Below are 16,677 nucleotides of genomic sequence, written 5' to 3'. Positions count from 1 at the left end.
CATCAGTGATTCCGCATAGACGGTGGCTTACAATAACTTAGACGCACCTTTACAAATAATTCATCCACGAACAGTTTATAATGGAGAGCGTATGCACATTGTTGTAGTGAGACAGGGAAGAATTGTATGTGCAGGGAGGCTACACGAGAGCTTCCAAGGAAAGGCTGTACCCGGAGACGAGGGCAGAGAGGCCGAGGGCCACGAAGGCGAAGAATGACATGCTGATGGCCGCCGCCGCCGAGTCGGTGAACAGGTTGTCCGCCGCCTGACGCATGTAGTCCGTCACCAGTGCCGCCGCGGACAGCGCCGATATCAAGAGGTAAGCGACGACCTGCACCAATGTTTCCATACTCCTTCAGAGAACGAGACAAATGCATCGGCGGTTGGCTACGCGGCGTTGCCAGGTTGGTCATCGGCTGTTGGATCAGAGCGTTGCGATGCGCGAGCGCGTGCGCACCAAACTCACCTGATCTCCGGCGAAGTCGACGACGGCCAACGCCTTCCTCGCCGCGATCAGGTCCCGCCCGGAGCCGAGCCGGTGGACGTCGCGCAGGACCTGCGCCGTGGTGTACAGCCACGCGATGATCGAGATGCCCAGGCAGTAGCTGCAGCGCGCAGGACACTCGTAAATCATCATACGAAAGCCTGGGAAATCGCAACGCACGGAGCCGATCGAATTGGTACTGGTACGAACTTGTATTCGGGGTATTTGCGGAAGTCTTGGCTGCCGCCGTGCGCGTTGGACGCCATGACAACGAGGGCGAGGAGGGAGAAGAGCCACGCGACGGCCCGCAGCAGCAGCCGCGCCCGCGCCGGCGCGCCGTCCATCTTCCACCGCTCTACCATCGACCTCATGCCGCCGCCGCCGCCGCCCTGCTCGTGCTCACTGCCATCGACAGCGACCGCTTCCGGCGCCGGCGCGGGTGGCTGGCCGTCGGCCGGGACGGACTTTGACATCGGCGGATCTCGGGTGGTGCGTGGTGGTTGCTTTCTTCGGACGGGCACGCGAACGATGACTTGTAGCAACAGGCGGGAGGAGTTGTCAGACGACGGGCTTGCACGGGCACGGGTGACGCCGACACCGTTTCAGCTTAGTTTTTGCCTGCCGAGTCTGCGGTCCGCAATGCCAGTTGTAGGATGGAAATCTGTAGCGCGGTTGGGTATTTGGGGCGCGCACACGCACGGTCAGACACTGAGAGTCTGACAGATGGTTGTCCGAGAGAAATAGAGAATCACAACAGTGGCATACTACCTCGGTTCTTTTGTCGAGTAGTATATTGACAAAGGTTTTCAACAAGTATTGATTATTAATTTTGACAACTAATTTTTGATAAAATTTGATAAAAGTTAGATAATGTTAAAGTATTTTTTCTAACAATTTTTTTACTATTATTTTTATGTGTTAAATCCTAATAGTTTTATGTATATTAGTAATTAAAGTTTCTAAAATTTTATTACACATATTATAGAACAACATCTATTTTAAAATAAACACAGGTGACCCGTGCGCTTCACTGGAGAAGATGTGCATCCACAGCCACAAATGTGCAATAGGGAAAGTGTGGTGTAGGCATTTTTATTTTTCTATTTTTTAAAACACCTGCTGCATACGACATGTTTAAAAATAAAAAATATTACGTTTCAATATTCTCAAAATTCAAAACACTATTGAAATAGTTATGAAAAAAATGATGTCCATCATCTATCTCTCTATTTTTTTAAAAAAAAATGACTTGACAATAAGAAAAAAAGACAAATTTCAGTGTTGAATTTGTCTTTCTTCTTTCTCATTACAGTGTTGAATTTGTCTTTCTTCTTTCTCATTTCTCTACGCAACATAATTTTTATGACTATTTCCATATTATTTTGAATTTTGAGAGCATTTGGAATCTAATATTTTCTTATTTGAAACCTATAGCTTGATAGAGTCTTAGATTTCTAATTTTTCAATATAGACGTATATATTTACAATTTTTTATTTAAAATATATAGAAATATAAAAATCGGTGCCGTCATGGACTCATGCTGTGTGTGTCTCTCCTGGCCCATATAAGTGAAAAACGGACCATCGAAGTCTGGCCTAGCCCAAAACAGCAAATACTGGTTCGCTGGGGCACTGCCTATAACAAAAAAAGCCCCCCCCCCCCCCCAGTCCTTCCTAAACTGCCGTCGCCGTCTTACATTCGAGATGATTTTTAGCTAAAATTTTGCACTTGAAACTTTTCTACTTGAAAATCTCGCACTTGAAACTTATCTAGTTGAAATCTTTTGCACTTCAATTTTATAGTTGGAAATCTTGATTTGAAATTTTTTCGTTTCTTCTCTACAATCTGGAAGTTTCGGTTGGGGGTGAAGAATGGAAGGAAAGGGCCGAAACTTCCCCTGAAACCTATCTCTCTCTCAACAGCAGTATCCCTTGTGAAAAGAATGTAAAAGCAGAAAAGCATGCATGATCATTTTGGTATGCTGCCACATTACCGTTTTGGTAGATCCGGCAGCTTGTTCTCTTGGCGGCTTGTGATACGACAAACGAGTGTGCTCCACGCGGTTCCCAGTCTCTGTGTTCATCAGCCACTCCACGACGGCACCCACCAGATCAATCTCGAAGACACCTACCCACCCGATCAACCGGGGCCAACCAATTGAACCCAGAAAAATGGCAAATATTCTGTCAGCCATGCGTAGTTTTCTCATGTTCAAGGATCATCTCTAACTATGTTTATTTCACTTCATTCTCTACTTAATTTCTCTTTATATTCTTATTTCTTTAATTTTTTTCTTGTCTCTAATAGCTTTTTTCAAAGAAATCGTGAAGTAAAACGCTAAAAAATGAGAATACCTTTAAAAAAATACGAGGCAGCAGCAGTATCACGATTCACGAGCCACCTACCCTACACGCGCCACCTATGGATCATCCCAATCCTCATCCGCTAGCCGCGTCCATCCAACGAGAAAAAAGTGCGACGGCGATAGCAGTTGAAGCACTGCTGCTGGCCAATCTCTAGGCCTGCTTGCTGCTGCAAGAGACGGGGTTAATTGCCGGCTGGGGTCGATGGCGGCGGAGGCGAAGTTGCCGCTGCTGGAGGGGGGTAGGGGCGCGACGCCCGCGCAGACGCTGGGGAACATCGTCGTCTCCATCGTTGGCACCGGGGTGCTCGGCCTGCCCTACGCCTTCCGCACCGCCGGATGGCTCGCCGGCGGCCTCGGCGTCGCCGCCGCCGGGGCCGCCACCTTCTACTGCATGCTTCTGCTCGTCAGTACTTACATGCTCCTCCTTAATTAGTCGATTAATCCAGTTTCGATTATTCTTGCTCTCGATCTTATTGATTTAAAGTTTCATCCTTTTCATTCATGCTGAAGTTGGAATGCAGAGATAAGCTACGAGAGCAAGAAACGGAGGAGGAGGGGGAGCAAGGCCACCAGCATCACCGTTGCAACTACACCTACGGAGACCTGGGCGAGAAATGCTTCGGTCCGATCGGCAGATACTTCACGGAGGCCACCATCATCCTCTCCCAGACTGGTGGCTCCGTCGCCTACCTCGTCTTCATCGGCCAGAACGTCTCCTCCGTCTTCACCAGCGGGGGCCAGCTCTCGCCGGCCACCGTGGTCCTCGCGCTCCTGCTGCCAGTCCAGGCCACGCTCTCCTTCATCCGGTCGCTGTCGTCGCTCGCGCCGTTCAGCATCCTCGCCGACGCGTGCACCGTCCTGGCCGTGGCCACCGTTGTCAAGGAGGACCTCCAGCTCCTCGTCGAGGGCGGCCGGGCGCCATTCGCGGGTCGGAGCGCGTTCGCGGGGCTCTGGGGCGTCCCGTTCGCCTTCGGCTTCGCCGTGTTCTGCTTCGAGGGGTTCTGCATGACGCTGGCGCTGGAGGCATCCATGTCCAACCGGAGCAAGTTCCGCTCCGTGCTGCTCCAGGCCATCGCCGGCGTCACGGCCGTGTACCTCTGCTTCGGCGTCTGTGGCTACCTCGCCTACGGCGACGCCACCAAAGACATCATCACGCTGAATCTCCCGAACAACTGGTCTACCGCCGCTGTCAAGGTAAGGAAATTCTAACGCAGGAACGATCGATGCAAGCAAACGGGATCGTCTCATTCGTTTCACGATTCGTTTTCGGCAGGTCGCGCTGTGCATTGCGCTGGCGCTCACGTTCCCGATCATGATGCATCCGATCCACGAGATCGTGGAGGCGCGGCTGTTCGCGCCGGGCGGGTGGCTCCGGAAGCACTGCCGCGGCGGCGGCGGCGGCGTCGAGCGGGCGGTGCTGCACGCGAGCCGCGTCGCCGTGCTGGTCGCGCTGTCGGCGATAGCGTGCTTCGTGCCGGCGTTCGGGTCGTTCGCGTCCTTCGTCGGGAGCACGGTGTGCGCGACGCTCTCCTTCGTGCTCCCGGCGCTCTTCCACCTCCGCGTCGTGGGCGCCGCGGCGAGCCCGTGTCAGCGGGCCGTGGACTGGGGCTTCCTCCTCTTTGGGCTGGTGTTCGCCGCCCACGGGCTGTCCACGGTCGTGCTGCGCCACTGACGAAGTGGGTGCATCCAAGGTGCCAGCAATTTTTCTTCTTCACAATTCCTATGGCAATTCAACCATTTCTACGAAATTCATACGTTTCAAACAGGCATGGTCCTTGATTTACATGTTGCAAGCTCAGGCTCAGTTGCTGTGGAAGCCTCGCACGCAAAATTTACAATTTCAGAACATGACAGACAAGTGCTCGATCCAGCGAACAGAAGCTGGAGGAGCGGCTATGCGCTGTGTTGATAAGTTTCATTGTAAAATAAGAGTGAATCCGTAATTAGTACTACTTGCAGCATTACATATTTGCACTGAGAAAAAATATAAAAAAAATAAAGAGGAAGGGAGCAGCAAATGCTCCTCTGCAACAGGTACGGGCCATTGAAAATTGAAGCAGAGTACACTGCATATCAGTAAATATCGTCACATCGGGTACTACTAGTAGTATCATCTCTCAAATATTTCACGGGAAGAACAAGACGAGGCTGTGGCCTATACGGTCAGGCTGCGACAAATTTTGTAGGAATATGTTTCGAAAGATTTTTTATTTTATTTATGTTATTTATTCTGTAATTTAATTGATAGATTAAAGTAAGGAGACTAAGTGGATACGTGTTATTAGGATAGAGTGTTTTAAAATATAATTTTATAAAATTTGTTTCTATCTAAGAGTGCTCTTATCGATCGAATATTAAGGGTTTATTTGGAATGTATTAATTTTATAGGAATAGGTGAGCTGTTGTTTTTCTTTGCCTTATACTCCGTATTTTTCCTGATATTCAGGGAGGTGTTCCTGGTACGCGGTCTGTTCGCGTACGCGGGGCGGGGCATCATGGGCCATGGATCGAGTCCGTTGGCGTAGAAGATCCGGCCCCCTACTTACGAGTCCTGGAGTGGCAGCCATCAAGACATGGCAACCGGATTGGAAAGGTGACGAGGCTTTTGCCACTCAAAACTCACTGGCCGCTGTTGCATGCACGCTTGTTGTATTAGTGCAAGCTGCGGCTTCGTTGCTGTTCAAGTGTGAATAAATTGAAAAAATTGAACATACATCCATGCAAAGAAATAATGTACCACGGAAAGTATAGTATATATGAAGTCTTTTATGTACTTAATAGGTATTCAGAAAAAAATATATTTTAAAAGTAATATATAAATATATATCAGAAAATAGTATATATTTTATTTCTAACGTGATCGACCGTGAATCTAGTCGTGCTGCAGAGATGATGAAACATGCCCTTGAAATCGGTAGGTCAGCATTTACTCACCTTTGTACGGTAGCAAGTTACGCCGCCCGGCCATGCCCATAACTTGCAATGCGACTTTTTTTACATATATGGATCGGTCGGTCTGCATCAACGGTTCGAAGCGTGCATGCATATGAACATTGAACACGCCTCAGCGCTTGCACGGATATGGTAAAATAATCATGGAGCCAGGAGGAGATACCTTGGCCGCAGGCCAGCGATGTCAAGCCAGAACATGTCTGCAGCATGTCACTCTGACGAGACAGGAGACGATAACTTTGCAAGAACCATGCAATGCACACACCTCGCTCTCACCTGCACTGCAACATACGGCACTGTGGTTGGTGTCGGATGATCTCGGCGGAGCTAGCTAGGAACTCGATCGGCCGGCGGCGTGCGGTAAGAACAAGCCGTGGAGCTCAGGATAGATAGCACTTCGGATTGATAGACAGAACCTTCATGCATGGTTCCAATCTAGTGATTCCCTAGGCGCTATCCCTCCTGAGCTTCAAGGATTGTTCCATACCCTTCCTTCTCAGATCTTCTCGCTGCCATGCACACTAAGCTAGCTGCAGGCTTGGTTTGGTGGGAATGGAGGAAGAAGTAGCAGCAGCAGCAATGGCCACGATAGAACAAGGGCGCAAGAACTACAGGGCGAGCTAGAGAGAAAGAAGATGAGGTGAGCTAGCTGCTTAGGAATATGTGGAGTGAGGTGTGCTACAAGTGAAGATGGATTGGCCCCAAGGGTGCCTTGCCCTATTTATAGTGAGAAGAAGCTCACAAGACTCTCTGTATCTTTGTGTCTCATGGGCGTTCGTGCGCATGTGCGAAGTGTGAACTGTGGAGTGAGACAACTGTCACATTTCTTGAGACATGGGGGAGGGAAAGGGGGAGAAGAAGCTGAGGAGAGGGGTTTCCTCTCCTGTGCTCTGCTCTCCTCCTACCTTTGCTTCTAACTGAAGCGAGGTGCCACTGCGTGGGGTGTGGCCATGGCCTTGAGCTTCTTCATGGATCTTGGCTTTTTTCCCAACTCTATTCTATTTTATTGGTCCTTTTAGATATGTGTCATCAAACTTCCAAATGTTTCCATTAAAAAAAAGAAGAAACTTCCAAAAGTTTGACCTATAATATATTTAAAGTTGTTAAAATTTACTATATGAGAATTATATCATTAGATTCGTCGTTACCAATGCTTCAATAAAAATACAAATTTATTAGTGTATATTTATATAAAGTTATAGTCAAAATTGTGTTTCAAAAACCGCAAAAAATTAGTAAAGACAAATAAAAAATAGAGGTAGTAATTAAGAGCACAGATGTTACAATTGCCCAACAACAATGCCCTAACACACTCAACGTTCCAGAGTGCACCGTTCTAATAGCTAATTGTAGTAACTCATTAGCAACTTTGTTACTCTCTTTATCCTGGCTTAATAAAGCGCGGCGTCACTGCTCTGGCACCACACGTCCTCGTCCTATCTTTCTCCATCCATGTACTATCAATAACAAGATGACACATGCTAGAGACAAGGGTATTGGCCATGAATGAAAAAACCCGGTACAGTGCTAGAGAACTGGCTAGCACGAACGCTGCACCGTGAGATATCTGACACACCAAAATAATCTGCAAGATATCTCTGACACTAAATCATTCCCGTCAATGTAAATCCCTGTACACTATATCATCGCAAACATGCATGTACATGCCCCGTTTATATATATTTTTGTTACTTTTTTTAAAAAATGTTATATTTGTGTTACTAGATTCAAATGAACACGTTAGACTGCACAGAAGTCTATCTAGCTCGCTATATGCATGAGCGAGCGCCCTCAGTTTGTCTCAATCGACCCTACGATAAGATATTATACCAACTCAACTTAAAAGATTAGCATAATACTCCAGAGACTTCTCACCTATTAAATCATGTTACTCTATCATCAATTTTTAATGTGAAACTAAATCCCGCAATCTCCTCTATTACACATTTCGTTCTAACAATATCTCCTATCACACACAACATGTGTGACCTTAGAGACATTTTGAGCTTACTGACAACCGTACAGACCTGAAGATATTCCAGATTTACAGAACTTAGATTTTGATACCACTTATTAGAGTACGCAACAATATAGCCTAGCTCGTTATAGCCACGAGACATTGCCTCCTACCCGAGTCTCAATGGGCATGCTAAATATATATGTCTAATCGGAGCCACAACCAAATCCTAAGTCAATTTAACTTAAAAGATTAATCTGATATGAGATGAATTTTCTACTTTTTAAATCATGCTTTTTTATAGTCCATTTTTTCTATGGTACTTAAATCCAACTTAATATCTTATGAACATGACCCTAGCTGTAGTTGATGGTCGATGCGACGGTGAAAGAAAATATTGTGATTATACAATTGGGATTGGGATAGCTTTAGTCATATATCATGGATCTAGCTTTTGGTTTATCTGCCCATGTTGTGAGAACTGAGAAGGCCAAGCTTGACCAGTTTGTGCATGGTAAAATGCATACCAACAAGACATCTGCCCATGATGTGAGAACTGAGGAGGCCTAGCTTGACCATTTGTGCATGGTCAAATGCATACCAACAAGATAAAAACTTGTGCAATGCATGCACAAATGATAATTATTCAATCATTCATCCACTTCCTATAGTTCAATTTGTGGAAAGGGGACTGGATCTACACTTGGTCACATCAGATTGATCATAGTTCAATTTCACTATTTAATAAAAAAAATTAAGGAAGGTTGTTGACGAGATTAAAGCAGCGATATGATCACATCATCACTGTAGCATTCCGACAGAGCATTCAAATCGATACATAGATGTGCCAAAATCATGTTCATCAATGTAGCATTCAAAAAAAATCAGTGAATGTTTGTAGTACAGCCATAAAATATAACCTCCCACCACTGGACTACTTGAAGCTGGGCACAGCGTAGTTGAGATCTGTTTGATAGAGTTTTTTATCTAATTTTTTTATGGTTATTTGGAGTAAGAGATTCTTTAAAATAAAATATATGGAGGAAATGAATCAGAAAAAAATATTTTTTTAACTCTTCAGTTTCTAGTTCATTTCAGACAATCACTCATACGGATTCCACTCAAGTAGCTAAAAGCTGAAAACAGCTGTTTGACAGAGCTCTCTAATTTCAATCGAAAACTGCTCTAGGAATTTTGCAAAAAGACCCTCGGTGTTTCAAAATTTGTCTCACAGCAGCCTCATACGATGCTCGATTTTGATTTTCTCTGTAATAATGTACAAGCACAGGGGGGCTGCCATCTCTCGTCCTTGTCATTCCCTTCTTCTCCATCCACCGTCTCCAAAACCTCACGGTCAAACACCAGATCCACCCAATCGAACTCATATGGATACATTCCAACCCCAGATTGATCCAATCTAGCTCCAAATTTAAATTGAACAAATTCAATCTCAAATCGATAAATCCAATCCCCATCGCTTCTACTCTCTCACCAGCAACTGAGTAGATCAGGAGTCTGTTGTGCTGCAACTCCACTAAGAGAATCTTCAATCGAGCCCTCTTCTCACCTCATATCCTATATTTGAGTAAAAAACAATGAAAATCGGTCTCTAACCAACCCACTATCCGACCCCTTTTATTTGAAGAGCCCTCAAATCTCCTCCCTCACCCCTTACATCTAGTGGCTCCTCATCCAACCCCTCATTTGGAAGAGAGAGGGGAGAGAGAGGGAGAGAGGGGAGAGAGAGAGGAGAGAGAGTTACCAGATATTAATAAAATAGAGGTGATTCGAATATAGGTGTCAAATATGAGGGGTCGGTTGGAACGTGTTGAGAAATATGAGATGAAATCTGGATGAAGAGCCCCTAAATAAGAGAAATAAGAGGTTAAATATGAATAGTCGATTGGAGATGCTCTAAGAAGCACAGGTCGATCTCAAGGAGTCCCCCACGTAGTAGCCGCGCAAATCAGGAGTCCCCAAAGAATTTCGCTTTCTGATCCGTTGGCATCAATTTGCCTGGTCTACAAGAGCACAGACACATAAAACATTATCAACCTGTCAAAATTTAAGTAACACGGCTAGAGTTTGACTCAAAAGATTTATATACGGTCCTTAAAGCTGAGAAAAAAACTTCAAAATCAGTAGAACTTTGACGAGTCGAAAAGTGCTACTAGTACATGAGGAGAGCGGAGAGTCGCACACAGGTAGCCTTGCAACAATTGAGATCCACACGGGATCTGGTTGCGCCGGCCATATCTCCTGATCAGGGGCACCTGTTCATGGCAAGTGTCAGGCGATGATCCGCAGCTTTCCGTGGGGAATTAACTGTGCGCCGTCGGCCCCTTTTCTTCTTTTTTTTTTTAAGGAAAACATCGGCTCTCTTTAGAATATGTTTGGCTGCTTGTATAATCGTAGATGGATATTTAGAACATGTTTGGTTGTTTATACGTCTTTCCGTTATGGATCAGCTGGTCTAGCTTCGAAGCACGTATCTAGGTCGATATCTAGAATGTGTTTGGCTGCTTGTTCGTCCGCCGTTCTGGATCAACTGGTTTAGCTTCGAAGCACGTAGTCGTTTGGTTTGTTGAATCAGATCAGATCGTCCTAGATGGTTGCATCCAGATTCCTGTAATATTCGACCGTGACGCTGGATCAGGTGATGCAGCGAAATCAGTCGGAGTATAATATTATTGTGATTTAGTGTAGCGAAAATGGTCTTAGTATAATGTAATTGTGATTTAGTGATTAATAACCATATAAGTATTTGAATAAACATGTTTGCCAAGAATATATGTGAGTAGATGTTAAGAATGCAATACATCAAAAAACTACCACAATCGAGATAAAACACCGGCAGAATTGACTACACCAGAAGATCCAGTGCAGAGTAGTTTATACTCACCGGAGCATTATACATAGAGACTTGTAGCTTTATCAGATAGTCCAATGCTCTGTGTTAAACCAGATAATCCGGTGATCTGCATAGGGTAACACCGGAGTATTTTTTGCAGAGAAGAATGAACATCGAATGAATGCATCGGAGTATTTTACACAGAGAGGTTACAAATACTCGGATGGCTAAATATAACTCGCTGGAAGGTCCGGTGATAGATTTGAAGGCACACCGGAGTTTCCTGTATTCACAGAGACATTGAGTGGAGTTCCAACAGCTAGTTTCTGAGGTTATATTCACCGGATGATACGGTTTTAGTAACGTTGTTCTGACCAAATCATATGGTGTTAACAATTTTTCTCAGCTGTTAGAAAATGACTAGTTGACATGTTTGAGGCTACAGATACCCCTCCACTAAGTCATTTAAAGGTATGACATGTTGTTAGATTCTAGAGGAGGCTCATACATACTTGAGAAGACATCCAAGTTACTAAAGTGTTTAAAATGATTATCCAAAACAATTAAGCATAAGATTAGAGAGTGTTTAGTGCTTATAGGCCTAGAGTGAGTTGTGACTGGGTGTTACAGCTTGAAGAAGAGATCAATGAGTGATCTTAGCTTATATCGTGTGATACGTCGGCTCCTTGGAGTCTTGGTATCTCGCTGAGCCTCGGTGGCTAAAGCTTATTGACTCTCCGATTTGGTGTGGAATGGCGACAAGATACATGTACGGATACGCGGAGACCCTTGCCTTAGTGGCTCAAGCTCCGATGTGATCATGTCAGCAAGTGACTGAAAAGAGCCTAGTTATGAGACATTGTCTTGGTGGCTAGGTGGCCTATCGTTCTTGAGAACTTATTTTAGTGACTTGATAGCTCAAGAGACGTGACTTGAAGAGTCATGCCGATCGAGAGCGTATCCTTTCTGGAGCTCCAACGTAGACTAGGGATGACATTAATGCCATCGATACCGCAGGATAAAAATCTCTTGTGCCGAGTTTATCTCTCTACCTTATTTACATTTTTACATTTACATACTTGCAATTTACATTGATATGGCAGGTTACAATACTCTTGAGCGGTAATTAGACACACTAGATAAACTTAAAGTACATTTAAATAGAAATTAAGATAGATTTATCTTGTAAATATTTTAGAACTAATTTGGTTTAGGTTTCTAAGTGTCCTAATTTATTCATCTCTTAGGACATCACTTTTCATCAGAACGGAACAATACCCGAAATGAACAGTACCCAAAATTTCCTAAAATCAAAATAGCGGTCTTTTGGTGCTCAAAAATTCTAAAATTATTGCGCTTGTTCCATAATATGATAGACTAATTTCTAAAATTATTTCTAGCACTAGGTTAGATGGTGAGAAAATGAGTTCTTTTATAATACCATATTTATATGCTTTTTATCATTTCATGTGATAACAAATAAAAAAATTATTTCTATAAAATAATTAAGTTAGGCATAAATATAATACATAGTTTTTAATAACTAAACGTGTTCTTATACCATCTCATACGTACAAACAAACATATTTTTTACCATACCATACATCTAACTAAATACATTCTCATATCATCTTATATACCTAACCAAACAACCCGCATGTACCACGTCATCTAGAATCATCCTATACAGGATCATCTCATCTTATTCAACTCATTCAACTTTATTCAACCAACCAAATACTATGTAATAGATGGTTTTAGGTCATCATGTAGTTTATTTTTTATTTTTTCTTCACTTAATTAAGTGAGAGTGGATTTTTAGTTTTTTAGTTGTAGGTCAATTGAATAACCCAAAAGTATAAAGCTTGCATCACTAGGCAAGCACCATCGCCTCAAAGATGACTACTTTGACTAATCGTATCCGTGTCTCAATTTACCCTGTACATCTCTAAAAGTACAAGTGAATTGCTCATTTTTATCTATTAACTTAGGATTTTGAATGAGTTTGATCGATGTAGGCAACTTAATACTGCTCAGCTAGCTTTCTCCAAACCATCCTGCTCTGCAAAGCTTGACATTTTTTTCACTTGAATATAAAGAGCTTGTGCTTTTTATTCGCCAAAGAATTATTCATTTTTTCCCTTTAATCCAAGTAATCTTAAGGCCTGAGCTAGTATTTTCCATGTTGCATTGTATTCCCACCAGGTTTGTCATCGCCATGGTAAATTTACATGAACATTTTTTTTACCATCCTGTACGGAAAGCACGATTAACCGGTCAATCGACTGCCTTTTCACTGAAACATCCAGCGCAGCCCAACTCACTTTTACTGGATGGACCAGATTGGACATAAATTACTCCCATGTGCCATTTAATCCAACGCGATGGCGTCTCCATGAGAGAGAGAGAGAGAGAGTGCAATAATAGAAAAGGCTGCAGCCAGGAAAGGTCAAGGAGAGAGGGAGAGAGAGGGAGATTGGAAGAAGAGGTGAGCTGGTGTGGGGGTTATTTCTTTCTGCCACTGGAAAGCTCATTCCTGAATCCATCCAGAAATAAATAAATTTTATACGCGCCCAACTCTGACTACCCTGCCGGCCGGGCAGCTCAGCAGTCAGCCCAACCCCCTGCTACGTACCCCGCTTCAGCGTACAGGAGCATCGTCTCAAAGACCGGGCTTATGAACCATGCATGCCACAGTACATTGCCATTTCAAATAATTCCCTTTTCACGTTTTTTTGGAGAAGCGGCACGCACACGACGCTTATTAAAAAACAGAGATGCGGAATTTAAGATTGATCAAGACATCGTATATATCTGGATGTTCACGATTATGTCGTCTATATCTAAAAGAAAATTTTATTTTAATAAGATATATAAAAGTAAATCTATAATTTAATTTCTAGTAGGTAGATACAACTATCTTCACTAATATGTAAGTTAAAACTTGGTTTTTCGTTGCACGTTTGCCTTCACGGAACAATGTACGAACTCACTAATTTGGTTGGATCCTTAAAATTTCGTGCGAGCGAAAAACACCTTGATTACAGGTACCCCACATGAAAATAAAGTCGGCGTAAGCTGAATACGTGAGCGTTTTTTCTTCCTGAGATGGCGTCGTATTTCCTCGTAAAAGACAGAGATGGAGTATCTTCATGGATAGCTAGGATGCGATTGAGTGGTGGGCTTTTTGGGCCAGCGGACCTGGGAACTTGTGCCTAAGCCGTTGAATGGAATAGGAACGACGCCTCCTGACCTCGGCTCTACTTGGAGTAGGTTCGTGGGCTTTCGCGCCCGCTGACATGAACACCTCCTCCTCGTCCTCCCTACCGCCTCTCCGCCGGCCCCGAGGGATTCTCTCTAGCTCACCCTCATCTCCTCGTCTCCATCTCCTCAGTTGACCTGATCATCTCGGTCTTGTTTCGTCTACAACCCCCTAATCACCTACTGCTCGCATCGCACACTAAACTATGGAGGACAGTTTCATCTATGTACCTATGGATTAATATGTTAATAGGATCTGATTTTTTTTATTTGTGAGTATAAATTATTGTCGAAAGTTATATGAGTATAAGTATGGATAAGACATATTCATATCTATGTAACTCGTTTATCTGTCAGCATCGGTACTTCAACTCATCAACAGATTGACGGGCCGATTAGCCCTGATTCACTAACCCATGAGCTCCAGCACTTAAGCTTCACACCCTCGCACCGCCACTCACACATTCACACTTGAGTACCTAACACATGCACCGTCTCTTACTTCTTCGTGCGCCTCGCCAAGCTGCCTGTCTACCACCACGTGCCTGTCTGTTGTCGTTCGAGCGCCACCTAACCCTGCGCCTCACCTCCCCAAGCTGCTCTGTCGGGCGCCGCTCGTCTTCTGTTTGAGCACCACCGTCGCCCCGCCTTGAGCCGCTTCGTTGAGCGCCATCACACAACCTGTCTACCGTCACCGCCTAGCCCGCCCTTTCTTTCACCGTGCCGCCGCGAGCCCCGCATCGTCGCCCAGTGTCATCCCACCATGAGCCGTGCCACCATGGCCCTAGCGCCATTGCGCACGGGTGGTTAAATCAGTATATTTCCATACGTTCATGAGTATATTTGTTGGTAGAATAAAAACTAACATATACGAATATAGATGAACTCTATCCATACCCACCGTATCTATTGCCATCCCTACGCTAAACTCTCTCTTTAAACTTTGAACTGACCTGGACAGCCTTAATTTGGCAAGGAGATCTCATTATTTTCTTTGCCAAAGTGATGGTAGTACTAGCTACTAGCAGTCTAGCACACAGTAGTCGCGCTCGTGCTGCAGGACAAATCAAGTTACGATCACATTGTTCTGGCTTATGCACGTACTACAAACGTCAGTACTCTACGTGATATCAACTGAAACTCTGAAAGGGCTTGCAACTTGCGCGACATGAGAATGGCGGTCAGATCAGGCAGCCATTCAAAATTTCCATCCGCGCGCAGCTAGCTGTATCAGGGATGAGCACGGACAGTCGCGGGCGCGAGGGGCCGGCATTCCCTGACAGGCGCGCACCAACCCCTTCTTCCCAGGGCCATATCTTTGTCCGGCCTTTGGGAGACGCCGCGCCAGGCTGCCAACTAATGCAAGCGCTGCCATTGCCATGCTCTCTCTCTCTCTCCCTCCCTCCCTCCACCAGTAGTGATGGCGACTGACGGGCACGCACACGCAGACGTCGCTAGCGCGCCCCCGCCTCTCCTGAAATCTCTTTTGAGTGGAAAGCTATGGCCGGCGATCGATCGTCCACGACGGCAGTACCGGCCTGGCGCAGCGCGTGGCAGCAGTACAACACCTGCATGCAGCGCCACTACCACGTAAAGGCTAACGGTGGCAGGCGCCCAGGTAGCCCCTACCCTCTGACCCCTGTCAGTCCCAGGGAAAGCTACTCACTCCTGCGTACCAGAGCGAGCTAGCTGGAGCTGGATGCTCCTCCTCTCAGCCTCCGCATGCATCCATCTCCTGCTACTATATCATCGATCTCCTACGAGGCCACGAGCATAGTTGCTGCTGCTGCTGCAGCAGCAGCTGCAGCAGGTCAGGCCAGGTAGAAAAAGCCTATGGCTAGGATCGAAATCAGACGGTGATTGCATCGCATGCGTGCTGCTGCGTCCTGCTGGAATCTCGACCGGCTTCATTATTAATTTACTCGCAGCGCAGGCGCATTTTATGCCGTCAGTCTTCTTCAGTGTCATTTGACGCTATTTTTCTCACCAAGATTGTAATTGACTAGGCTGATTAGCACGTCTACCCGCGCTTGTTTTTTTTCATATAGTATGATAAAAAACGACTTAAAAATATAGTTTAATCAATTTTAGACATGTCAATATTTATTACTCTCTCTGTTTCACAATATTTGTTCACGTCCATCATTACGTACAAACTAAAAAATACTGAAATCGAGTGAAAAAATACAGTGAGATGACCATACTAACTATAATCAATGCAAGGATGAGAGTAAGTAACTCGTCAGCGTTGGATGCATGCACTCAAAGGCATAGTAGAAAAATAGACTATAAAGTATCCTTAGTTACCATAATACACAAATAATTTGAGATAAATACTCCGAGATCATAGACAAACATTGCGAAACGGATGGAGTGATGAGTTTATCAATATTTAACACATTCACTTAATTATAGGGAAAAAAATAGTACTTTCATGTATGCACATAATTTTAACATGTGGACGACAGTAATACAAACCTAACAAGATTTGTTTCATATTTTTTTAGTTTTAGATATTTTTCTTTGTATTTTTGATTATTTTAGCCGATTTATCATTATAACTAATATTACTTTCCACATTTTTTGAAATTTATTGAAAACGAAAATTATATTATACATACAAATATATATGTATGGATATGCATATACATATAGATATTAATTCATATATGTATATGTATACATATCCGTGAATCTATGCGGACACATGAGCGGGTCCACTGCTACAATCGAACCCCTGGGAGCTACAGTGACTAGAAACTAGGAGCCTGTGGATTCTTGGCTTGTTAGGATATGTTATAGATGT

General features: G+C 44.4%; 2 protein-coding genes across 2 annotated transcripts; one reads left to right on the top strand and one right to left on the bottom strand.

The window, feature by feature from the left end:
- Nucleotides 1-6: 6 nt before the first annotated feature.
- LOC133915153 (CASP-like protein 4B3) lies at nt 7-1,132 on the bottom strand. Its single transcript, XM_062358191.1, has 3 exons — nt 695-1,132; nt 467-605; nt 7-331 (listed from the first exon to the last, which is right to left on the bottom strand). The coding sequence occupies exons 1-3, from the start codon at nt 955-957 to the stop codon at nt 140-142; spliced, it is 594 nt and encodes a 197-aa protein (XP_062214175.1). The 5' UTR covers nt 958-1,132; the 3' UTR covers nt 7-139.
- A 1,725-nt stretch (nt 1,133-2,857) lies between these two features.
- Nucleotides 2,858-4,802, top strand: LOC133915152 (amino acid transporter ANT1-like). Its single transcript, XM_062358190.1, has 3 exons — nt 2,858-3,253; nt 3,361-4,044; nt 4,124-4,802. The coding sequence occupies exons 1-3, from the start codon at nt 3,053-3,055 to the stop codon at nt 4,520-4,522; spliced, it is 1,284 nt and encodes a 427-aa protein (XP_062214174.1). The 5' UTR covers nt 2,858-3,052; the 3' UTR covers nt 4,523-4,802.
- Nucleotides 4,803-16,677: the final 11,875 nt, after the last annotated feature.

The sequence above is a fragment of the Phragmites australis genome, chromosome 4, assembly GCF_958298935.1.
Source record: "Phragmites australis chromosome 4, lpPhrAust1.1, whole genome shotgun sequence".
Lineage (NCBI taxonomy): Eukaryota > Viridiplantae > Streptophyta > Magnoliopsida > Poales > Poaceae > Phragmites > Phragmites australis.
The sequence above is the reverse complement of the archived record's forward strand: the minus strand, read 5'-3'. Positions and strand labels throughout refer to the sequence as shown.